The sequence below is a fragment of the Oculina patagonica genome, chromosome 13, assembly GCF_052425735.1.
Source record: "Oculina patagonica isolate OP01 chromosome 13, crgOcupat, whole genome shotgun sequence".
NCBI classification, from domain to species: Eukaryota; Metazoa; Cnidaria; class Anthozoa; order Scleractinia; family Oculinidae; genus Oculina; species Oculina patagonica.
Window position 1 is genome coordinate 36,059,850 of NC_135770.1, and position 26,886 is coordinate 36,086,735.

The following is a 26,886-nucleotide window of genomic DNA, read 5'->3' on the forward strand; positions in this document are numbered from 1 at the left end:
CGAAAAAAAGCCCTTGTCCAGTACGGTCAGATGTCTGAGACGAATAGTATTTCATATCCCAACGTGGCCTTACTAACCTCGCTCTGATGTCAGTAGTCACCATTCTGCCTGAGCAGTCTGCCATTATGAAAGTCGTGTATTAACTTAGTATTAAAAATAATTCACTTAAATAATATGAGTGACAGGCAAAAGGAAGTTAAGAAATAAGGAAGCAATACTCCACAATAAAGAAATAAAGTTAAACATAAATGGTACAAAACACTATTTTTAAACATGAAGCAACAAGGACAAAAAAGTACATTGTAAGTTACCTTTGAGAATGGAAGTACGGGTAACATCAAATCTCCAACCAGAAAAACTGCATTTCTTACAGGGAAGGATTTCAGAATTTTGTTTCAAAAATAATGAAAATTAGTGTCTTGGAAACAAATGTAGCATTTAACTCGTTAACAATAGATGAGCTTAGGGAAGGTGCCTGGAGAGATGGTGGAGCCTTGAGCACAAGAGTCAAGCGCGTAGGGTAACCATGACAACCCTGTGAGAGGCAACCACCAGGCACCGTCACACTGAAAAATAGTGGAACCGAAAAAAGTGCACAAGAGAATGAGTTGACCTCAAAAGCCGAGCTGTAAAACCATGCGACCCCCTGCAGACCCCCAACCACTGCGCATGTCCACGAGAGGGGAGGCCGCTGACTAGCACTGTTTCACGTCTAACTTAGCTTAAATAACATTAACTTTAACCACATCTTTACAGTGTGTTAACGCTCCATGGTAAAGCAGCTTTAAGGTTACAGTAAGGTTTCTTGGCAAATCCAACCCTCAACAGAGTTTTTAAGCCAGGGTTCTACTGTATGATTGATATGCAGTATGTATTTGTGACACTTCTTTTCAAATATTTCTTAGGACATAGCATTAACAAAGGCTCTTGAGGAATCTCTCAAACCTTATGGAGTATTTGAAACAGAGGAAGAGCTCCAGCACAGGTTATTAGTAAATTTCTAGTTAGTATTACGATTGATATTATTTTGTGTGTGTGGGTAAACATACTTGTTTACCGTAAAGACCCGCAGATAAGCCGCACCTTTTTTTCCAAAAGTCTTCGCTCAAAATCGTGGGTGCAGCTTACCTGCGGGAACATTTGAAAAACGTGCCAAAAATTTTCATAATTTGACACTTTTTGGGAAAAAGTATGCAAATTAATATAACATAAAACTACGAGGGAGTATTGGTCTTTGCTTTTGCAAGTTTGACAGCGCCTAAAAGCTGTTTGCAGTGTCAACGATGGCCAATATTTTCAACAGAATAAATATTCATACACCACAAGCGAGAAAATACCACGAGTATTTGTGTGGTAGATGCGAACAGTCAATTTCAAGCGAGATCATCCCCCCCGGGCAACCCCAGGGCATTTGACCACTACTGAGCCCAGATAGTGGGGAATTTGATTGAACTGAAGCCCGGATGGTGGGCATTTGACCGTTTAGGTGCGTGAAGTTAGTATTTGGTTACGTTTATGTAAAGTACCTAGTTTCATTGTGTCTATCTTTTCCTATTAAAATTGGCTGATAAATAGGGCATGAGTGTCCGTTTAGACCAAGTGTTAACGAGAAGGTAACTGGTCATTAGCGAATTTGCTCGTACTCGTAGGCAAAACGACCACAATTCAACGAGAAAAACCGACTCACAATGACATTTCGGCCCGACCGGTGGGGTATTTGACCATGCAACTGGCCCACAAAGTTTAAGTGGGAAATTTGATCAAACGTTTTGAAAAAAGTCATTAATGCCCGGGGGTTTGCCTGGGAGGGGGGGGGGATGATCTACCTTGGAATTGACCGATACATAAGCACTTTGATGGCAGATTAGCCGAACTAATTACGAAACTCCCTTGATGCAACAAGTTTATCTCCAACAGATGGCTCCCAAATATCTTTTAATCCATATGATAGCAACGAAACCCGAACACCTCCATCTTGTTTTGCTTGTTTGTTCTCGCCCCAGTCTCATTTTCGCATCTGAACGAATGCCTGGTGACTAAGCTATGAACGTTCTGCAAACCCACGTTCTTGTTGTCGCACAAAAATCCATGGAAAAACTGTGTTTAAGGTATCACGGAAGGGAAATTGGAGCAGGGTGTTCATTAGGCATCGGAGATAAGAGAATTCTCTTTCTACTACGTAGAATTCTCCGGCTAAGTTTCAAAGGCCTCTACCTATTTTCTTATTAATATGCGGAACCTTTAAAAATCATTCTCCGGTTACTTTACACTACTCTCCTGCTATTACAATTCTTAATGAAAACCCTGTTCAACTTGGCGTTTTCATTCCAAGTGAAATTGTGTGCAAACAATCAATGGTAACCCCAATAAAGTGTATAATTATTTTCTGAAAGCTTATTGAATAAAGATTGTAATTTTGGATTTTTTTATCATATAGACCATAATAAGTAACCCTTATTCCTCCCTTAACTTTTTATAAATTTTTAAACTTTAAAATGACGTTTTTAGGGCTTCTTTAGGATTAAAAATTCATTAAAAAATAATGGAGCAAGAAAAGAAAAAACTGAGACACTGTTTTTAAGACCAATATATGTAGATTAAATTCCACCTAAAAGTTTAGGCGCTCACCTAAATGTGTTCTCAAATAAACCTAATGTTGCACAACATCACTCGTAATTGCAAACAAAATGCTGCTGTTGCTTCTTATGGTCTACATGATCAAAACAAAATCCAAAATTACAATCTTTATTCAATAAGCTTTCAGAAAATATATACTATTATGGGGTTACCATTGATTGTTTGCACACAATTTCACTTGAAACGAAAACGCCAATAGACCATTTTACAGTTGTCTGCTCAGTGACCTGGCCTTTGAATGGAAGTGAGGCTGAAGGTGACCTTGTTTTGATACAGACCTCACTGCTATTGTTGTGTTAATCATGTTGTTTTGATGCTAACTACCGGTAGTTTGCATTTAAATAATAAAGCAGAGAGGTTTGTATCAATGCAAGGTCACCTCCAGCCTCACTACCATTCAAAGGCCAGGTCACTTGGCAGGCAACTGTAAAATGGTCTATTTTCCTTCCATGATACCTTAAAGGGAAACAAGGGTCTAGAAAAATTTTACCTTAAATGAAAGCCCATGTATTCAGGACTTCAAAAATAGTTGTCATTTGGTGAAGCACCGCCTTGAATTTTTGTAAGAGGGCTTTGAAATCGTTCAAAATTACCTCTTTCGAACACCGACGGCCGCCATCTTGAAAAGCTGGGAATGATATTGAGGCTATGATGTAGCATTAGTCAAAGCTGGTTTTGCAATGACCCAGATCTTTGGTGCAAAAGTATTATCTAAAGCCCAGAATATTATATGGTTCGCTGCCTGGCTGCTGGCTGTAGCAACACATACAATTAAAACACTAAGGGATGGGTCACCTTTCACAAGTTCCTGAGGGTGAAAAAGTCGAAAAAGTGGCATGCCAAGACAAAACAAGAGGGTAAATGCGGTAAATGACCGAAGCACGGGAACTGTTTTCTCTGATCCGATCATTTTACCTCAAATTATAAAATGACTACGAGCAAGATCTTCAGGTACGTGAATTGTTTACATGTTATTTGTATTTTGCATCCTCGTGATATTAAGTAGTGTGTGGTATTCCGAGTTTATAACAATTATCTTTAAGTGGATATGCTAAATTTGTTCCTGAAATAAGGCGCGAATTTTTTGACCGTGAGCGGCGATGTAATTGTTATCGATTTGTTCACGAAAACAAGCCACAGGACACACAATCAACCAGTGTTTTATTTTATTTTGTCTCAGGAATAGTTGCTAAATCTAGCTAAGGAATTCTGCCATCTCGTAGGCATATTATACTGTTTTTTTATGATTATTATCAGATACATGTATTTGGATACAAGACAGTTCGCCTTTCTGATCCTTGGGTCACGAAATTGATATTAAAAATATTACTGACTGGTACATGTATTTCCTTACAGACGGAGCTACTTGGAACAAAAGGCAAGAAAAGAAACCGCCACTAGAGGAGGAACCTATTCCTACCATTTTCAGCTACACTTCTGAAAAGGGGTCCATCAAGCTAGTATTGAGCTAGAAATCGTTTTAAAAATCAGGCACAATATATATCACTGAACATGAGCCGATCGGCGGATGGTTTGCGCTGGCTTAATTTATATTTTTACGTAGAATAACAAACCTCTGGCGCCCGGGATGGTAGAGTCGCAAAGTTTTTACGTTTACGAAAAATGCAAGACAAGAAGAAAATAAATACACTTTAGACTCTGATCGGGCGAAAGTATTTATACTCAGGTGAAATCAAGGTAACACAATAATTTTTGCGAAGGCCACCAAAATTACGATGATCTGGACGATGGTCAATGAAACTTCTACACTAATAATTTGAAGTCCGTCTGATTGAAATTCGATGAAGAGAAATCTCTTTCAAGCTCAGAGTGTAGCCAATGTAGAAATGTGAACAAAAATAAAACATCTCAGTTGCTGTGCGTGCATTCAGACATTATAATGAGGCCCTGCCAGGGTAAATTCCGACAAGCGACATGGCCCAAAAAGTAGCGACAGCACATAAAATAAAATCGCGACAAACGACAACCCTTTTGAAAAAACCTAAATTCCGACAAGGACAAGTAATTTTCCTTCAATTTTACTACCGACAGCGATGCAAAGTTTGATAAAACAGCAACACGGCGCATTTTTAGTGTAGTGTTTGTACACTACACTAATGGAGTTAGTTTAGTGGGGAAGCGAATTACGCTACACCAGACGTAAACAGTTAATCGCGCGGTCAAGTGGAAAAAGCACGTAGACATACATATGCAAATTAGACTGGAACTGGCTTGTTATTGTCCACGAATGTTCTAAAGTAATGGGTTAAAAAATTCACGACAAGGCTCAAACGCGCTCTGGGCAATTAATTGAGGGAAAAAAAGGTACTTGCAACATAAGATAAATGTACTTCACCAAAATAAACTGATAAAAAACTTACAGCCAGTGTACAACTCCGTGAGATGGTAACAGATTCACGCGAGTAATAACGCAAACAAAATACTTGATGTAAGACTTCTAAGTGGATTCCGGAGATACCGGCAGTAAAATGAGAGGACATTTAAAACTTATAAAGGATACACGTCACGCAAGCTAGCAGTAAGAGATTAATATTTGAGCTCTGGGTAGTTAATAGGGAAAAAGGTCATCGCAACATAAGATAAATGTACTGCACCAAAATAAACTGATAAAAAACTTATAGCCAGTGCCCAACTCTGTGAGATGGCAACAGATTCACGTGAGTAATCGCGCAAGCAGAATGGGTTCCGGAGATGCCGGAAGTAAAATGAGAGGACATTTAAAACTTATAAAGGATAAACGTCACACTAACTAGCAGTGAGTGATTAAAATATTAGCTTGCTGAGACGTCAGCCAGGTAGCAAGTTCATACGGACATCATTATTGAAGAATGTCACAAGGCTGACTCTAATTATTTTCCGTACAAAAGCTACCTTCTTTAGTCACTGAGGTGATGTGCTTAAGTTTTTTTTAATAAAATTTATAGTTTGCTATAAGTGATGCCATTTAACTAGCTACCTCCCTTAGGTTATTAAAGAACGTGGCAGGATGACTCGATTTATTTTCAGTAAGTAAGCTACCTTCTTTAGTCACTGAGGTGATGTGCTTAATTTTTTTTTTTTTTACAAAATCAATAGTTTGATAAGTGATGCCATTAACTACCTCCCTTATTTACTGCAAGATATGAAAAACCGCTGTCAACGTGTTGGGTGAAATTCTTCTTTAATAGACAGATCACGCTCTCAAAGAACATGACAGACGTGTCTTGTCTGACAATTGCCAGACATACAAGCTCGACTGGTGACGAGCTCGAGTCACGTGACAACTCTCTCAAACACTACACTGTCCGTACGGACCGCTCGTTAAATTTAGACAAGCGACACGGGAACCCCCCTGGCAGGGCCTCTATAATAGGCTTCGGCGACAATGCCAAGACTTAAATTAAAATTCGTCAATAAGCGAATGTTGCCATAGCATCGTTGTTCTACCTTTTTCAAGCAAGTTTTTTTTCTCATTTTCAACGCAGTAAAATTACCATTTTTAGGATGGGTTTGTAGCGTAAAATGGAAGCTATATTAAAGTTGTAGGATTTCCGAGAAAATCCACCGCGACTTGAATTAGCATAATTTAATTAGTTTTTGTCTCGCATCGAAGGCAGTCGTCTAAAACATTATTTTTCGTCGAGTAGAATTTATTGGTAATTTTACCACTGAAAGAAAAGTTACAATGTGTTACTTTTTCTTCTCAATTTCAACGCAGTAAACCTTTTACCATTTTTAGGATGAGTTAGTAGCCTAAAATAGAAGCTACAGGTTGTAGGATTTCCGAGAAAACCCACCGCGACTTGAATTGGTGTAACTTAATTAGTTTTTTGTCTCGCATCGCATGCAGTCGTCTAAAAAATTATTTTACGTCAAGTAGAATTTATTAGTCATTTTACCACTGAAAGAAAAATTGCAATGTTTTATTTTTTTCTCGAGTTGTCTACTACAAATTAAAAACAACAACAACAACAACCCACCATTTAAGTCGCATTTGTGAACTGACAAGTGGCTTGCGTGCAGGTTCCGTATTAAGGTATCTCTGTATTAAAATGTTTACCTTCGAAAGGTTCAATTTAAACCCTCGAGGACCAAACGGTATTAAACCCAGAATGTCCATCTCCTGTTAACAAATATTTTCTGTTTTTATGGGCTAAACTTGGAAATTGTTGCAGCTACACCGGTCGCGATTGCCAAGATGCGATTGTGTAGGTCCTTCGGCGTCGGATTCCACTATTTCTGGTTGATCTCGATGAGCAATATACTCGAGTCAACTTCTTCTTTCAAGGACATGTTGTGTTGTGGCTTGAGTATAAGCAGGCTTATGGCTCCATCTGACTTGATTTCTGGCACAAGTGCGACTAGTCACTTTTGCTGTTCACTAAATCCCCCTAAATTCTTGACTAATGCAACGTCATAGCCTCGCTTGCATGAAGCAAAAAAAGATGGCCGCTCGCTGCAGCAAAATGACTATTTTGCTGTCCCGATTATTCGCAACAAATTGGATGTCAAAGCAAATAATTACTATTTTTGGTAATTTCATCGTCTAAACTTTCATTTAAGGTAAAATTTTTCTAGACCCTTGTTTCCCTTTTATGAAGAAATACCTGTCAACAAATACCAGAAAAAGATCAACCATATGTCAAAGTTGGTGTTCATTATATTAAAGAGCTGAAATTGTGTGTAAGACTAAAATATTTCTGTTTCAATGTTTAGTGAGTTTATGTTTGATGAAGAAGACTCTTGAAGACTCGACTTTGGATTTTCTTTGATTTACCTACAAAAAAATTTTCTTCCAAAATTTGAGTTGCTAAATTAAGGGTGCGGCTTACAGTATCTGCATACACTCGATTCTTCCTGCACCTTAGAAACATCTGAATTTTGACACAAAAAATTATGGACTGATGATGTGTAAGTTATAAACTGTATGTACCTGTGTCCATAATTTGCCAAGATTCATGTGGTCTCTCTGATCAGCTGTTACTTGTGCAAATCCAGGCAATATTCATTCTTAGCGAATGGTACATGTATATATACCAGATCCCTATAGAGGTGCTGTATATATGTACATAATTTTTCAGCAGGGATTTTTATTTCTGTTACAATCTCGTATATGTTTTCAGCAGGTGATGATCTGAGTCCTCCGTTTCTGAAGTCCAGTTGAAATAATATCAGTTTTCATTGAACTTAATAATCAGGATATTGATGCATGTAGTTGGTCGGTCTTGGGTCTTGCCAAAGTGCGAGCCAGCGAGTCATGCGAGCCATTTCGGTTAGCCTAAATAACACACAGAGCCACACAGAGCCACACACACACACACACACAGCCTAAATAGCACTCCGGTTAGCCTACAGTTAGCTTAGGTAGCTTGCGGTTAGCCTTTATATTGGGTTAGGGATTTCTGGCTCGCATGGTTCGCGAGTCATGCGAGTCATGCAAGCCATTCAGGTTAGCCGAAATAACACATTGGTTAGCCTAAATAGCACTCCAGTTAGCCTAAATAGCACTCTGGTTAGCCTCTACTTAGTTTGGGTAGCTTGCGGTTAGCCTTTTATTGGGATTTGGGATTTCTGGCTCGCATGGCTCGCTGGCTCGCATATTGTCACTACTCGTCGGTCTTCAGGGATGTCACTAACGGCCAGCTGCTGGCTAATTTAAACGGCTGAAATAGAACTAAAATCCTGCTGAAATTTCACATGAAAACAAAGACTTTACCAGATAAACTTTTAGAGCTGCCAAGATAGCAGCTGGGCTTGTTGATGAACCGGTTTAGTGTTTTCTTAGCTACATCCCTCGGTATAAATAACAATTACAGCTGTACAGTTATGAAGTATTTTTCATTGAGTGAGAGATTTCTTGTGGGCTTGTCTGGTCACCTAGCTAGTAGTTGCTTGATTTGTTATTCATTTATACTGAATATTTCTTTTTTTATGTGTATTTACATGACTGTATTTATAGGATTGTTGTCATTGGAAAACTTAATACCATGGTCAAGCAGTGGATCATTGATGTTAGTTTATCAAAGGTTAGTGTAAGCTTCATTAAAAATTTTTGATTACAAATGAATGAAGACTTGGAAGACTTACTTGCAGACAGCGGTGAAAGATTCCACTGAACATGCATGTAACTACGTAAAATGTTTAAGAGTGATCATCTGTTAACCAACATTAAATAGATCTAGAAGTTGCAAATTGTGACAAAGGTGTTTTTATACACAGAACATGCCGGAATCTATGGCTAACTCAGTGGGAGGAAAGATCTTCACATTTGGTTCATACAAGCTGGGTGTACATATCAAAGGTGAGTTACAATGTATTAACCTCAAGTGGCATATGGGATTCTACAACCCCAGTTCCTCTACTCGGGCAGTGAAATTAACATGCAATTTTAATGTACCGGTAGCTTGCATTCATTTACATCGTTATCTATAAAATTAAGATAATGTTTGCTACTCTGTAATTGGAATTTTAAGTTCTTACATTGTATGCACATCCAGATAAATTATTTTAAAGATTATCTTGTACAATGTACATAAAGGTAGCATTTTTGAGTTACATGTACATGTGCAGGGCACAGCAATTACATTAACATGAAGTTTAATTTTCAGGTTCTGATATTAACACACTTCTTGTTGCCCCTTGCCATATTGATCGTTCTGACTTCTTTGGAACATTCTATGAGATTCTCAAGAACAATGAGGACGTGAAGAAATTAAGGGTAAGACACTACTAGGAGTATGTATGTGAAAAATACTGTGAAAAAACATGTGAAAAATGCGTTTTTTTCACACACGTTTCACATTTTTTTCACTTCTTTTCACGTGAATTTCACACGCAAATTTCACACACGTGTGAAATTTTGTAATGTGAAATATGTGTGAAAAATGGTGTGAAAAGGTGTGAAACGATGTCATCCCTTTCACACACATTTTCACATGCAATTTCACGTGGGATTTAGCTAGCATGGGAATGCTCCATTCACATACTTTTCACATGCATTTTCACATGCAAATTCACTTGGGATTGAGCATGGAAATGTTTCATTCACATATTTTTCACATGCATTTTACATGCAAGTTCACATGATTAATGGCAATAATTACTGTAAATCGATCCTTTTCACACACATTTCACATGCAATTTCACAGGGAAAAGAGTACATTGGAAAATTAATGACAGTCTTGGCGTTTGTAGACATATATAGAACCATTAAACAGCCATTTAGAACAGTTTGAAAAAATTTATTAGGCTAACACTATTCCAATACATACTCTAAACTCAAATGCCTTTTATTGGCATACAAATTTATCTCTTCAAAACTTGTAGCTAATGGTTTCTGACTCAGGCAAGGAAAAAACAGACTTAGCTGCTGGCTGTCCTCAGATGTGATGCATGATAAAGTTATGTCCTTTCTAGTTTGTCCAGTTTAGAAGGTTTCCTTGTTCTTCTTCAGCCTGTAAAACATAAATTAAATGGATTTACCGATTAGCCTCTTGGTATTTCGGTAACTGTGTTGATTTGTTATTCTTTTTACTAGCTATAGTGCACATGAACTTTATTAGACATGAACAGTTTAGCAACATGAATATATATACATCGGACAATACTACCCTGGGAAATAAGTCTGCTCTGGAGAATTAATACAGTGTAAAATCCACAACAGTCTAATAATTTACACCCTGATGAAGCTTAAGAGCTGTTTGGAGAATTTTATTTAACTCTGTGAACAAAATTATAAGCAAAAGATTTGTAACGGACGTCACACACACTCCGATCCGTTGGCTGAAAGAATTCCGCCGAACATATCCACGGCTGTTATGCAGTTCGTGTAAACTGTTTTGCTTCTTTAAGTGACAAGCCTCCAGTTCCATGAAAGTCCAACTGGTTTTACAGAAATACAAGTTTAGTTGTACTCACCAAAGCACTGATCACAGGCAGACCACCCTATGTGTTCGTGGTTAATAATTGTTGACATAAGGTTATGTTGAAATCAATGGCGCATATAGAAGATATATAGAGAAACATTACGTCGGCTTCGATTTACTACAAAATATAAAATTTACTCTAAATGATTCAATAAAAGTTAAGATGAAATGCTGAATGTGTCTTGTGTCGTGTTTTTTTGCCGCCCCGAGCCCTTTAAGACGTTTATTTTGCGAGATCATTTAGCGACCGGTAGAAGAGAGAGAGAAGAGAGAACAAGGCAGGCAGCTTTAACGCCGGCGGTCGCGAGCTTGTCTAATTCAAGCTGGAACTGACGCTAAACCATCAAAATTCTCGCCTCGAAAGCACCGGCATCCGATCGACTAGATATTTCTCTGTCCTTGTGCCGAATTAGAGCTTCACACTTCCAATATTTTTCGAAACAAAGGATCCCGAAGTCTCAAAAGTAGCTTTCTCCATATGATCAGTGCAAAATTCTGGATCAAAGGAATTTGAAACATGCGAATAACAAAAGAAAATTTGACACATCTGTCAAACATCAAACGCACGCCCTAATTTTCTTTTGTTATTTGCATGTTTCAAATTCCTTTGATCCAGAATTTTGCACTGATCATATGGAGAAAGCTACTTTTGAGACTTCGGGATCCTTTGTTTCGAAAAATATGGGGAGTGTGAAGCTCTAATTCGGCACAAGGACAGAGAAATATCTAGTCGATCGGATGCCGGTGCTTTCGAGGCGAGAATTTTGATGGTTTAGCGTCAGTTCCAGCTTGAATTAGACAAGGTCCCGACCGCCGGCGTTAAAGCTGCCTGCCTTGTTCTCTCTTCTCTCTCTCTTCTACCGGTCGCTAAATGATCTCGCAAAATAAACGTCTTAAAGGGCTCGGGGCGGCAAAAAAACACGACACAAGACACATTCAGCATTTCATCTTAACTTTTATTGAATCATTTAGAGTAAATTTTATATTTTGTAGTAAATCGAAGCCGACGTAATGTTTCTCTATATATCTTCTATATGCGCCATTGATTTCAACATAACCTTATGTCAACAATTATTAACCACGAACACATAGGGTGGTCTGCCTGTGCACTGATCAAACGACTGCCATGAAGCTGTACTTTGACACCGCACGATCAGAAACAAGGCCTTTGATCAACTCCAAGAAGCACAAGCTTTAGTACACTATTCACCTTTAACAAAGCACAATCTGTTCTCTATAATTACTGAAAGCGAAACACATACGTACTGACTGTAACAGTTTAAAATACAAAGCAATCTCTATGCAAGCGATCAACGGCAGAATTCAAAAGGGCGCCAAGAGGGAATAACGATAGAACATAGTCACATGGGACGATTTGCGTAACGTGATTGGTTTCTCAACGAAATTCCGCTGGAGCGTTTAACTGCGGTCTCAATAATAATGGCGGTAGCCGATCGATAAGAATCAATTTGTCCTTTTGTTCTCTATTGTTATAGGTGAACTGTGTCTTCTACACGAAGTAAGAGCCATCAAGGGCTCCTTCTTCGTGTAGAAGCACTATGGTGGCCCAGCATTATCATAGTAAAATATGTTAGGTCTTGCAAAGAAAAGCGTAAGAAATGTGAAGAAACGAAAAATAAAAGCAATCAAAATAGAAAAAAAAATGAAAAAAAGTATAAATAATATAAGTATAATTAATATGATTAAAAAAAAATAAAAATAAATAATTCAAGCACAAAAAATATTTTTAAAAAATTGATTACAAAAAATTAAAAAAAATAATTTAAGCACAAAAAATAATTTAAAAAAATTTACAATCGAAAAAAAAGAAAACATTTAAAATCATTGTTAAAAACAACATTGAAAATCAACATTAAAAATCGACATTGGAAATCAACATTAAAAATAGACATTGAAAATACAACATTGAAAATCAACATTGGAAATCAACATAGGAATTGAAAAAACGTTATTTCCACGTGGCCCATCGTTATCATAGACCAGAATGCTTTGCACGCATATAAAACATATATCATCCATAAGAGAGCCCCAGAAGTCATTAGAAGCTCCTGATACACCAGGGTTTTCTGGACGGTACTTAATATGTGCAGTAGGTGATAACTAAAGTGTACATATTGTGAGCACCAGAGAGGAAAACGCAAAGGAAACAATTCATTGTTCATAAGCCAAAGCAGTGGCCCATCGTTCTCGTAGCCCGTGATGACTTTAATCAGCGGACTTCAACCAACCCGCTTCAGCGAAGCTTGAGATCTTTGAGACCTGCCATATCGAAAAGAAATCGTCTGAGAAATCCAAAGACTACGTGCGGCGTCCAAAATGAGTAGAATTTGACACCAGCACATCGCACGAGCTTACCGGATAGCCAAAGTGTTCCGCGCAAAACCGTACAAAAACGAAACCTACGTACAAAACCGAAGCATGTCAACGAAGCTGTTGAAAAAAAAAAATAGAAAGGCCTGAAAAAATACTGGTTTCGTAAGAAAAAGAAAGAAAGAAAACGAAAAGCCCACAACTAGGGGTATTTTCAGTTGGTCACCCATCCAAGTACTAACCCCGTGCAACGGGGCTTAACTTCGGCGATCGGACAAGAACCGTTACCTTCCATGTGGTATCAGTAAGAAGTAAATCAGCTTATAAAAGTTAAGACCAGTTTTAGCAGGAAAGTACCGAATTTTCCAAAAGAACCATTTAAACCAGGTATTTATTTTTCTCTATTTGCATGACTCTTATAACTCTTTGTCTCGTTTGACACTGATACCACAAGAAAAGCATTGGTTTTCGTCTGATCGCTGAAGTTAAGCCCTGTTGGGCAGGGTTAGTACTTGGATGGGTGCCCAACTGAAAATACCCCATGTTGTGGGCTTGTCATTTTCTTTCTTTCTTTTTCTTACGAAACCAGTTACTTTTCAGGCCCTTCTATTTTTTTTTTTCAACAGCTTCGTTGACATGCTTCGGTTTTGTACGTTTCATTATATTGATTGGGGCTAGGAAGTCCGAAGGGCAGTCGCCGGCTTCTCCTTGAAATTCTCACTCGAAATAAACTCAAAATCCTGGCTCTAGATCGACCTCAAAGGAGTAAGAAGATGTGGGTGCCCTTTATTTTGTGGGATACTATTTACTGTTGGTTTGCTTCTTTGTTTCTTTGCCTAGTTTTACGTAATTAAGTCTAGAGATGAAATAAGCCATTTACCGATATTGCGGCCTATTGTGTGTGAAAAAAGAAAAAAAATGGTTCCAGGTACTGCTGTCTGCAGGTCTGCAAAGTGAGAATTTATTAATTTAATTTTCTTCATAGCAATAAATTAATTAAGTTATTTAAAAGAAAAAAATTTGTTACGCCGATTCTCGTTCCGCCGTTCCGCGTTCCGCGGTTACTCCGATTACTATTTTAATACTAACAACCCTAAAGGGTTACGGCACCAAGCGATATCATTGTGCAAAGGCTGAGAGCAGAACCTGAAAACAAGCAAACGTTTCGCCCGGTACAACTGAGAGAATTCGTCGAGTTTTCCAGGGATGATTTAACCCTTGAAAACCTGAAGATTGCTTGCGCGGAACACTTTGGCTATCCGGTAAGCTCGTGCAATGTGCTGGTGTCGAATTCTACTCATTTTGGATGCCGCACGTAGTCTTTGGATTTCTCAGGCGATTTCTCTTCGATATGGCAGGTCTCAAAGATCTCAAGCTCCGCTGAAGCGGGTTGGTTGAAGTCCGCTGATTAAAGTCATCACGGGCTACGAGAACGATGGGCCACTGCTTTGGCTTATGAACAATGAATTGTTTCCTTTGCGTTTTCCTCTCTGGTGCTCACAATATGTACACTTTAGTTATCACCTACTGCACATATTAAGTACCGTCCAGAAAACCCTGGTGTATCAGGAGCTTCTAATGACTTCTGGGGCTCTCTTATGGATGATATATGTTTTATATGCATGCAAAGCATTCTGGTCAATGATAACGATGGGCCACGTGGAAATAATGTTTTTTCAATTCCTATGTTGATTTCCAATGTTGATTTTCAATGTTGTATTTTCAATGTCTATTTTTAATGTTGATTTCCAATGTCGATTTTTAATGTTGATTTTCGATGTTGTTTTTAACAATGATTTTAAATGTTTTTTTTCTCTTTTTCTTTTTTTTCGATTGTAAATTTTTTTTTAAATATTTTTTGTGCTTAAATTATTTTTTTTATTTTTTGTAATCAATTTTTTTAAAATATTTTTTGTGCTTAAATTATTTATTTTTATTTTTTTTAATCATATTAATTATACTTATATTATTTATACTTTTTTCATTTTTTTTATTTTTATTTTCATTTTTATTTTTCGTTTCTTCACATTTCTTAGGCTTTTCTTTGCAAGACCTAACATATTTTATTATGATAATGCTGGGCCACCATAAAGCACAGAACACGTCACAATAGAATACTGCATCGCAAACCTTTTGTTTTTATTATATTCCTCGTTCTTTTGTCCTTTTGTTCTCTATTGTTATAGGTGAACTGTGTCTTCTACACGAAGTAAGAGCCGAATCAAGCGAAGGTTTCTGTTCTTTGCGATCTCATTCTGGTGAAATTTTCAAGGTTTATAAAGAAATAAATGGTAAAAATGGAACATATCAGGTGGTCGGTTTATCTGCCAAGGTTTTCGAGGATACGAAGGGTGGAAAGTCTTACTTCATTCACGATGTAAGCGATATTGGTGAAAACGCACGCAAAATGGACTTTGTGGTTTAATTCTCTGTTATCGAAATCTCGGTTAGATAATCACATGTTTTTGTTGTGGTATACAATATAATGCTGATTTTTTATTTTTAGTGTTTGAGGTTGGAATTACCAGAAATTGGCAGAAATTCACGGCTTAAAATTGGTGTTCGTTTGAATATACAATTATTGCAAGTTGAGTATTGAGACAGAAGTTCACAGAATGCAATCCTAAAATAAAGAAATCACAAGAACTGAAATCCTTGAAATTTATAGAAAGTGCAAAATTTATTTTGCATTTATGGGAATCGGTATTAGAAGCCAGACTGTAATCCTGCAGAATTTGTTTTTGAAATGTTAATTAGTTAGAACTGCATGGCACTACACTAAAGTCACACACACTTTCACATTGTAGATATATTCTGGTTTTAATTTATCATTGTATTTCACACAGTCACGCTTTCACGTGGTTTTTTAAGGCCTTATTTACTTCTTTTATTTCACACAGTAATTCACATGGCTGGTGAAAAAAAAAATTGTGAAGCATGGATTTCACATGCCTGTTGAAACTTTCACATGCTTGACAAAAGTTTCACATGCATGTGAATTTTACCTTGTTGTCTTTACAACATTAATTTCACATGGTTGCTTCTTTTCACATGTCTTTCACATGCCTTTCACATGATTTTTACACTTATACTCCTAGTAGTGAGAATTGATAACAACAGAGTTCACTTTTAGTTTTCAAGTGGAAGTGTTAACTATGTTTACCAACAAACATTTAGGTAGTTATAGACTTATCAGCACAGATGCTAACGCCTGGTTCACATTTGTGAAATAAGCACAAGCAAAAGTGCAAGCAAAAGACAACACGCACACACAACACACAATTAACACTAGTTACTACGAAAATTTATAAAGTAACTGGGCATTACAGATAACAAGTAGACGCAGGGATGTACCTATGGAAAACACTTATCCGGCTCACCAACAAGCCCAGCTGGCTTTTCTGGCCTTGGCAGCTCTACCTATGTCTCTGTTTTCATGTAAAATTTCAGCCAGATTTAAGTTCTCTTTCAGCCGGTGAAATAAGCTGGCAGCCAGCGGCCCTTAGTGACATCGATATCCCTGTAGACGCTCCAGATGCAACATCTTAATCTACGTTTCCTTTGTTTGTTGACATCTAGGCAGTTGAAAATGCGTTTGTTCCTGTCATCAAGATGGTATTCTGCAGTATAGAGGTAGGTTCTGTGATGTACCTGTTCTTAAACCTTTTAATTACAAGCTTAGAATAGAGCAGTTTTCTATTGAGTGTCGTAAAACCAAAACCAAAGTAATTAATTACTCTGGCCAATCACAAAGAACACAGACAATCCTGACCAGTAAACCAATCAAAACTTGAAGCAAATACCGCGGGTACATGTTGCCGGCACAAAGCGCAGGAAAACGTGCTCGAACGCGTCGTGATTGGTTTTGGTTATACTTCTGATTGGCTGAGAGAGTGGCGCGAGAGTTTTAAACCAATCACTATGTGTAGTAATGCAAAACCAAATGAATGCAAACGGGAATTACTTTCGCCACTCAAGTGAAAACTGCTCTAGTAATTTTCCCGACTGATTGCCTTATCTTTCCTTTGCCTGAGTCCAGAGAACTTGGTAGAACATCAAGACAATATCCCTAAGGTGATGATTATCTTTTTTCTCAACACTTTTTGTCTTTAATCAAGCTATCAAAAATAAAATTAACAAATAAATAAATAACTTTATTTAAGTGTCAATGTATTTAGTACGGCTGTGCTAATTGGGGACACTGTAAATAAATAAACAAATATTATAAATTAAATATAAACTAGTTAAAAATTCCAGCTGGCTGCAGGAGGCTAATCAGCTGGCTATTTACAGAGCGTGGAGAATTTGAATTTGGGACCACCAAACACAAATCCATCTAGTGGCAGGGGGCTGGATTTGAACCCGGGACCTTCAGATTACTAGTCTAGCACCCTACCACTAGGCCACGCTGCCTCCTAAATCAATCAATGAATCAATCATCAGTCGGTCAGTCAGAATAACAGTACATGTACATGTACCAGTAAGTAGTAGATAAAATATAAGCGGGAGATCTGGGCATTTACACTATGGTGAGCTGATAGGTGAGCCATTGTAAACGGCCATACAGATTGGACGCGAATATTTTATTCAGCTTGTGAAATGAAAACAATAAATTGAGAGAGATCTGTATCAAAAGTTAATGAATACTAATTAGCTGAGCAGGAGTTTGTATCAAAAGTTAATTCTATTGTTTGATTTGTATTGGGGTTTAGAGTTGTGTACATGTGATCTGAATACTGTGCTGGGATTGGTTTGCACCCCCATGAATAGTTAATGAATTTTACAATAAATTGTTGTTGTAAGTCAATCAGCTACTATTGTCACCTTGTACACTGAATGGCATTTTGTTATCTCTCATTCAGATGGACTTGCTGTTTGCACGAGTGGCTCTGCCCGAGGTGCCAGATGATTTGAATCTTCTAGACGAAAGCTTACTTAGAAACTTGGATCCAAAGTGTGTGAGAAGTTTAAGTGGTATGGTGTTGTTAATGAGTATTGCCTGGTTGTGCTGCAAGATTTGATTTCCAGCCTTAATTAACAGACAGTTGTTTGTATACATAAATAATATTATTCTTTCCCTGCTTGATAAGATATGTCTGAGATCTGACACAAAAATTCCATGATGACGATGTACACAATTTGTGCATCAATTTTTGTTCACGCCTATGACCTGTACTGTACGTGTATATGTACAGTAAACATGTAGCTATATCGACATCTGTGCATTACCTTGGATTGATTTGTACATATACAGACTTAAGAAAGACTTTCAGCAAATTTCAAATATCCACCGGCAGAAATTGGAAAATCGATTTCCCTCATTTTTTGCCCACAAATAGCCTTAAGCTAGCCTTGAAACTTGATGTAGTTTTTTTCGTCTCGAAGCGCTTTAAATCGGTGAAAAAAAAGAAAAAGGAATTTCGCGCACAAGATCTCCAAAAATGGCCGAATACAAAGCTAAAAGTTGGCAACCTGAGTTTTAACTTAGTTCGCGTGCAAAGAAGAACCTGAATTTTTGGATACATTTTCTTGAAAGGCAAGGTATTCAGCTTCTAAAATTAGGTAATAACTTGACTTGAACGTCATTCGACAATTTATTACAAATTTTGTAAAAATACCTATATCTACTGATGGGAAAATCCGTTATTTAGGGATAAAATTCAGAATTTTTTTTCGCCATGTGCCATAACGCAAAATTTCTTCAAACTTTGGCTGTGGAAGCCTTTTATGCCATTGTAACTTATGTATGAAAATCAGCTTGGGTTATCTTTTGGGAGATTTTTAAGGCCCCTCTGAAAAAAACGAATTTTAACGAAATAACATCAGCAAATGTAAACAGCGGACTGTTGCCGTGTTTTGACACCAAGCGGTCTTGTCAAAAAAGGCGATTTAAGCCGACAGCTGTGTTACAAGTTCTTAGTACTCATAAGCCAATATCTTGTTTCCTAAATACAGGTGGAATAAACTCGATTTTAGCGCCAAAGTAACCTTTAATATTTAACTGGAACAAGCTGAGTGAATTTCTTGAGTGTGAGACATATCTTGACGAGTTGTCGATTTCATGTCGCAAGACGAGAGTAGAAACTAATTTGTATTGTGGGCCCACTGCAATTAATACATTCAAAATAACTCAACACCGAAAGAAAGATTTTCCAAATCAAAGGTTAAGTAAAAACTAAGGTCTCCGTAAACACGGCAAGTAATAAATGGTATAAAATTTTTGTGTTACGTAGCGAAAATTAAAGAACATTGTAAGAAATGATCAAATTACAAACTGAACTGTGCGACACCTATTTAGGAACGAAGCAAAATTAAACTAAACTACATCTTTGCGTGGTTTTTTGTTCAGTAGACCGCGAGTTTTTGATGGTCAATGGAAAGAGTTAACCGGCAGAAAGAATTAAAGTTAGAGTATAAACATAGTTAGCTATGGAATAAAGCAGAGGATACACTGTGGACATGAAGTCGATAAAGCTGCACGGTTAAGTCACGCTAATCCCAAGAAACACTCTCTTTTTTACATCAGAACGTCTAATTTTCGGCCGAAAGATATGCCCTTTTTTAAAATTTTTAAAACCAAAGTCAGATGCAACAGAGTGCGGTTTAAAACAAGCCACGCCCATACTTACCCCCTCCCTCCCCCTAAAGAGAAGTTTTGTTGAAAGATGGGAGGGGGGCGGGGGTAGGGAGAGCTTGCCCCAAATTTTTGTTGGGGAGAGGGGGAATACAGTCCCCTGCTCCGTCACCTATGAAAGTGGTATTGCAGTAAATTCATCCCTTACTGAAATGTACATGTTTACGTCGCCAATTAGTAATTCAAATTGTTGGTGGTTTCAGGTCAGAATTTGAAGATCATGAGCCATAATCGATGGCTCCTGAAAAATATAACTATTTCGTACCTGATTTGAAATAAAATTCGTTCTATCTCCAGCATCGACGTTCTTAAAAAAAATTAAAGGTTCTTATATAAAGAAAGCGAGTATATATTCTTCCTGGCCTTGAACAATGTTAGTCACAGTTACTTCTGGCAGGAACGATTGCAATTCTTCGAAAAAAAAACCAAGAGATCCACGTATTGCTTCTTTCGTTTCACCTTAATATGACTGGTGTCGATTTCAAAGTGATTGCAGATTTCTTTTAGCATTTGAATAGCAAAAGAAGACAGCTTAGAGGAACGGACGAGTTCGCATAGGTTATAGCAGTCATAAACTATTGGATGCTCCAGCGACACTTCCTACATGACTGTATTGGTCAACTCTTGAAGGGCACTCTCCCTCTCTGCGTTGTCTACTTCCTCATCACTTACATCTGCTACATCTCGCCGGCGTCGCTTAGCAGCCAGGCGACTAAAAAAGCTTGCTATCTGCTTGGAAGTAAGAAACTCGGCGCTTGTAAAGAGACAATTCCCTTCGCCGTCCCTGGCTGTCATCATGGCTCTTGCAACAGAGTCTGGATCTAATTTTCGCCCTGATGTCTTTCCAAGATCGAATTTCTTTGTCAAGTAATCTTTCTGACTAGTAGTGAATCTAGTTCTTTTAACTTGTGAGGACCGCAATGCCCAGCCCATAGGAAGACACGCTTCCTGTCGGTCGTGGTTTAGGTACTTCTTTTGGAATGTTTGGGACGATACCAGATTGCACTTCAAGTCTCTCTGAATAACCAGCAATGGCTCTGTCAAGAAGACTCTCGTTTTCAATAGCGCGGTGATGTTTGCCGCAATCAAGGTGCCGCTGAAGTGAGGAGAAACGCTGATAACGTTTAATACATCCTTCTTCAGGACAGGAAAAGAGGCTTACATTTGATTCATCAAAAGAGAATTGTCAGAGCTTGGTGAATCGCTTGGGGCCGGCGTGTCAGCCTGTTTCGAAGGGATCTTTGGTTTCTTAGATTGAATTGTTGTAAAGTTCGCTTTTTGTCCGTTAGTGACGCTGTCAACTGCTGATAGCCTTGGAACTTCCGTATTTGGATGGACGTCGAGTTTCTCCCACTGAATCAATTTCCCAGGAACAATTTTATAGGCCCTCCATACAATCAGCCCTTCGTCAGTGTACTCTATGTTTGAAATAGCGCTGACACCTTCCAACATGATAGCTGAGAACGTCTCGGGCTCAGGGGCTCCTGAAACGGTAACGTTAACCGATGGTAATCCACCCGCTGAGAGAATGGCATCTTTCATTTCCTCTGCGCTTTCAATGTTGTTCCCTGAATTGAGATAAATCTTCATATGGGAGTTAATGCCGCTGCTTTCTTATCACACGCTCCTTTGCCTGCTTGCGAATCGCAAAAATCCAGCCTCTTGATAGAAACGTCATGTTGTTGGCTGATTATAGTTTTGCTCCCACTATGGTTGTGCCACAGTGGTAGCAGCCTGCGTTGTCTTGTCAGTAATAGGTCTTCTTAACTTGAGGCTGAGCTTCTTTGACCCGTCTTAGCACATCTGACATGACGGAGAGTGTTGTACAGCCATCCTGGTTGCAACTCGTGAATGCATTTACGAACGTCATCATCTGGAGGCTCTGGTCGTCGCCTCTCCTGATGGCTACAGTTATGTGCCAGGAAATACCACGTTTTTGCGTACCAATCAGTCTGGCTTTCTCTAAATTTGCGGGGTAGAAATTTCATAGCCCAATCTTGGACTAAAACAATCGACCTGCTGTCGAGTGCATCCAGTTGGCTTAGCCTTGCTTCTTCTTGATTTCCTGACCGCAGCAGATGCGCTTTCCAGTTCACAATGTCTTTCCGAGCTTTTCTCATCACGAAACAAAGCTCTTCTTTTACATCACTAGAAGCCAGCTTCTCTATTGCAGCCTCGATTTCGTCCATAGTTTTAGTAAGATCATCGCAATTGTCACAGCTGGTGTTGTGCTCATGTGAACACTGGGACTGGTAATCACGGTCTTTAGGGTCTTTGAGTGCGTAGACTCTGCAGTGGACAGCGACATCCAAGCTCGCCGAGACATGAACCTGCGAATTGAAGCATACAAAACTAACGTCACAAGTGAACTTTGTGAAATATTTTCTTGAAACAAAAGTAGGTTAGAGCGTGTACATGACAAGAACAACTAATTTGATATTTCACTTTCTTGTTCGATGTTTTGTTTCCACAGCTGCCATAAATTACACCGATTGTTTGCTTCCCAGATTTTAAGCTAAGATCTATTATAAACTACACGTTTCAACATCCAGGGGAAAATATGGAGTTGAAAAGTAACGTAAGCTTCTACTTCAGTTTGTAGAAAACAGACAGATCAAGGAAAATGGGTACACTTACCTTGTAATCAGTCTTTAGGTAACGCTTGCATTTCTTTAGATGTTCTTTCTGTTCTTTTGCCCACGACATCCCCATATCCATCTCTCCCAAACCAGCTTCTCTATTGACCTGAAAGGTTTTTAGGGGACTTATTTCTTGGAGGGAGGGGCTTTCCTGGGCAAGGGGAGGGGGTTTTGGATTTTACACTATAGTAGTATCTTGTCTATAATTGTTTTACACTGTTTACCACGCTCAGTACAAAAAAGGTAAAAATGGGCTCATTATTAGAGACTCACTAGGGTTAAATTCTCCATGGGGACGAGCACTTCTGTTTCGTCAGTTAGCTCTTCAGCTGGTGTCTTTCCGCTTTCTGTTGTAGATTCTGCTTCACAATCCAGTTTTGAAAGTAAAATACGACAGTTATGACAAACACCTAAAACAAATAAAAATTCAAATCAATATTAACTTTGAATGGGAAATTGTCACCAGTGTTTGTTTTTCCCGTGTGATTTGAAGAACTACTTTTGACAACAAAGTCACGTGACCAGGCTGGCATATCCCTAAGAGTATGAGTCTTTTGTTTACGAAAATGATCTTTAGTTTGTAAAGGAAATTACTACTTGTTTATTAGCTATATATGTTCATTGTAATCTGTACAAACCTGATCCGACGGCAACAAATACACCTGTCCTCTGATGTATCAACTTTGCTCCCCGTTTTCCAAGGCCTCTCTCTGCTTTAGCCGGGCCATCTTCTATCTTCGCTATGGCCCGATAATTTCTCAGGAACCTGACATCGCTGAGATCCACGGCGCCATCCAGTTCCCAAGGAAGATCGGTGGTAGGGACAAATAGTGAACTGACCAATGTTTTCAGGAAAGGTAAAAACTGCTGCTCAGGCTAGAATCAAATCAACCTCTGTTTCGACATCTGAGATCCCCCATGTAGACTTATGTCCCGCTATTTCTCGAGTACAGTATAACAACGGAATAACTTCTGTCTTCTTCGCCTTATCTCTCCGCTCGTAGATACAGGAATCTCCGGCAATAGCGCTAAAGGAACACTTCGCTTCCATACAGAAATAATGATAAAAACCTGTTTCCTTCAAACTCGCGTTCTAAGCGTTTCCCGCGGTAGTATCAAGGTTTTCTAATTTGTAAACGTCAATCAAGATCATTATCAACGACCAAATGTAAAAAGTACGCCAATGTATCCTGAGTGATGTGTTTTACGTACCGTGTTTTAAAGGTAAGCATTTTATAAGCATTTTATCTGCCAAATACATTAAATAATCTTGCCATCCTTTTTAACAGTGTTCGTTCACGAAGCGGTTTTACACATACTGTTTACATTACGGCGACAAGGAATCTACAGAAATCACGAAATGCCGACCACCAAATTAATTACCGACGTACGGGTAAAATAAATATTTCTTCTATTAATGACAGTGTTTTATCCAAGAATGATTTTTTTTGCCATGATATTTTAATTTCAAGAACTAATTTATATTTTAACAACGGCGATATGTTTATAAAGGAATTTCAAAAGATATATTGGATGTTTCAACAAGCCCGCTGAAATGAACAACCAGCAACTATTGTTTACATTTGCTGATAATTTCGTTAAAATTCGGTTAATTCAGCGGCGCCTCGAAAATCTCTCGAAAGAGAACCCAAGCTGATTTTCATACATAATTTATAACAGCATAAAAGGATTCCACAGCCGAAGTTTGAAGAAATTTTGCGTTATGGCACGTGGCGAAAAAAAATTCTGAACTTTATCAATAAATTTGGGATTTTCCCATAAGTAAATAAAGGTATTTTTACAAAATTTGTAATTAATTCTCGAATGACGCTCAAGTCAAGTTATTACCTATTTTTAGAAGCTGAAAACCTTGCCTTTCGAGAAAACTTATCCAAAAATTCAGGTTCTTCTTTGCACGCGAACTAAGTTAAAACTTAGGTTGCCAACTTTTAGCTTTGTATTCGGCCATTTTTGGCGATCTTTTGGGCGAAATTCCTTTTTCTTGTTTTTCACAGATTTTAAGCGCTTCGAGACGAAAAAAACTACATCAAACTTCAAGGCTAGCTTAAGGCTATTTGTGGGCAAAAAATGAGGGAAATCGATTTTTTTCATTTCTGCCGCTAAATCAATTTTTTGATTGAAATCTGCTGAAAGTCGTTCTTAACTTGTTTGCAAAAATTCAAAAATTGACCAAATTTACTTTTGTATTTGTTTGTAAGGAGCATGTAATAATAATAATTAATGAACTTATATTGCGCAAGTATCAATAAATGATTTTCACCTGCGCATTACAATATTTGTAAAAATTAAAACTACTAAAAAGCCCTTAAAATTAATTAAAATACTAAAATACATCATTGGTGCAAATTCTAGTTACTGGGTAATAAAAGATAAAAATTAGCTAAAAACGCCTTCTAAAACAAATGAGTCTTGAGATACTTTTTAAAACTATTTACAGATAAAATATTTGTAATAAAAGTAAGAAGATCATTCCATGATTTTGGAGCAGCCATATAAAAAGATCTGTCACCCAGTGTAGTAGAAGACTTGCATGTAGAAAAGTTCTAAAATAATGAACATTTTTACATGTATGTACATATTACACGCAACATCAGAGCTGTGCTCTTGGAATAATTGCAGGGTGCCCAAAGGCCCTTATGTAAGAAATCTTGGTTGCCCAGCTCTTAAAAGCTTTCACGATAGCAAAGTTATACAAGTCACCCAAAGGCAAAAGTAAGTCGCCTGTGGCACCCAGGCTCTGCTAGAGCACAGCTCTGAACATTGAATTTCTGTGGTTGTGTTTTCCAGGTTATCGGGACACAGATGAAATTCTTCACTTGGTTCCCAACATAGAAAACTTTCGGCTTACATTACGAGCAATCAAATTGTGGGCAAAAAGTAGGTTATAACAACAGAAGATCATTAGTTTACAGTGATATCATTTTTGAGTTATTTTTTTCAAAAATAACCTCTTAGCTGGCGTGATGGGCCGTGTAGTCAGTCAGTGAGTGAATGGAGTTTGCTTGTTTGTCACACCAATCAGGTTTCAGGTATATACTATCAGAACCAATCAAATTGTAGTTTATAAAGGGGAAGCAATCTGACACAGTTGTAGTGAGCGATTTCGTTCGAAGATTTTAGATTTCTAGGAGGCGGAATTGGTGAATTAACCCTGGATTAACTCAGAGACTCAAAGGGTAGTGCAGAATGCAATATGGCCAATCAATTCATATTGTTATAATAATTTCGATTGAGAATAAGTACATTGAGTTTACTTTTCAGTTTGGAGCTTTGTTTTATGTTTACTTGTAAGATGTTGAACGACCGATTGTGATACATTTCGATTTTGACATGAAGCAAATCACAAAATCATGTGACAATCTATATACGGGAAAAGAATTTCCTTTATTGAAACGTCACACACACGGCCGATCTGTTGACACTAGAGTGCAGATGTTTAGCCAAGGAAGCTAGTTTTCAATCATTTCAACCGTTGTTTTTATGCTAATTTTTGCTAATCGATTTCAATAAGGCAAGCAAAATGTTTGAAATTGCGGCTTTTAAACCCGAAATTGTCGCTAAAAAGTTGCGGCTTTTTCCCTGAAATTGTTGCTAAAGCATGTCGTGTGCCAGGTCATGCTCTCGCCACGGTCTGGTGAAGACGTCACACGCTCACTCAAGCATGAAGCCGAGAAGCACGTAGTGTGAAGATTTCTTTCAAGAAATGTCGAAACCGTCACGAAAGCGTGTTTGAACACTAAAGAGTTTTTTACTTCCACACGAAGCCCCTCTCAGGCAGAGGTTTTACAAAATAAAACAAAAGTTAGTTCAACCGATGGAGAACAAATCAAAGGAAAGGAAGTAACGGATGTAACATGATACTCTTGTTTTTCTCTTAGATCGCTGTGATGCCTTTTCAGGATTACAACTGCTCACCTTAGAATTTGTTTAATATTTAATATATAAATAATAATTGACAAATTTCTGCTTTTTTCTTTTCCACCAGATCACGGGATATACTCCAGTGTATTAGGTTTCCTTGGCGGTGTGTCCTGGGCCATGTTAGTGGCTCGCACATGTCAGTTGTATCCAAATGCTGTGGCAGCTACGCTACTCCAAAAGTTCTTCCTTGTGTTTTCAAAATGGTAGGTCATCAAATATATATAGAGAACTAAAACTTACGGTGTTTTGATAGTTGGGTGATTCCACATTCCACAACAGATTAAAACAAATATGATTTGAAACATGTTCCCAAAAATGTAATGTCTGCAACACAAATGTTTGTTTATATAATCAAACAGAGTAGATATCTATTAAGATTTTTAATCAAAAGGAAAATTAATTTTAGGGAAAGCACTTAATCCTTTGGTTGTTTTTTACTTTAATGTCCGCAACACACCTTAAATTTTGTTGTTCAAAGGCATTATGAGCAAATTATTTTTTTTCTTTTTGGGAAAATATTAAGAGTCACTTAAGTAATTCAACACATAAGTTTGATCACCTTAGTTAGCTGTGTTAAGGTCTGGCAAAAGCTTCGAAATCAAATTTTTGTGTCTCAATGTAAATCAGTCAACTGAAACCCCCGGCCCCCCGACCCCTGGGACTTAGCGGGGATTTAACGCGTCCAAAGCCGGGATTTAATGCACTTTTAACAGCGCGTTGGCCCCGGTGGGCGGTGGGCTTAACAAATTGTCAATAGACCAGGGCCGTGGAGTGGTGA

The 26,886-nt window shown here is 38.0% G+C and overlaps 2 protein-coding genes across 4 annotated transcripts in view; both read left to right on the forward strand.

The window, feature by feature from the left end:
- The window catches only part of LOC144635800 (poly(A) polymerase type 3-like), an 81,293-nt gene that overhangs the window by 28,462 nt on the left and 25,945 nt on the right, over window positions 1–26,886 (forward strand). The window lies entirely within an intron of this gene.
- Window positions 1–26,886, forward strand: part of LOC144635805 (poly(A) polymerase type 3-like) — a 45,487-nt gene that overhangs the window by 3,576 nt on the left and 15,025 nt on the right. Inside the window, exons 2-9 of the mRNA XM_078494916.1 lie at window positions 906–985; window positions 8,597–8,663; window positions 8,857–8,938; window positions 9,246–9,355; window positions 16,473–16,526; window positions 17,756–17,867; window positions 24,975–25,064; window positions 26,173–26,311. Of these exons, the coding sequence (XP_078351042.1) occupies window positions 906–985; window positions 8,597–8,663; window positions 8,857–8,938; window positions 9,246–9,355; window positions 16,473–16,526; window positions 17,756–17,867; window positions 24,975–25,064; window positions 26,173–26,311 (734 nt within the window). The remainder of the gene's footprint in view (window positions 1–905; window positions 986–8,596; window positions 8,664–8,856; window positions 8,939–9,245; window positions 9,356–16,472; window positions 16,527–17,755; window positions 17,868–24,974; window positions 25,065–26,172; window positions 26,312–26,886) is intronic.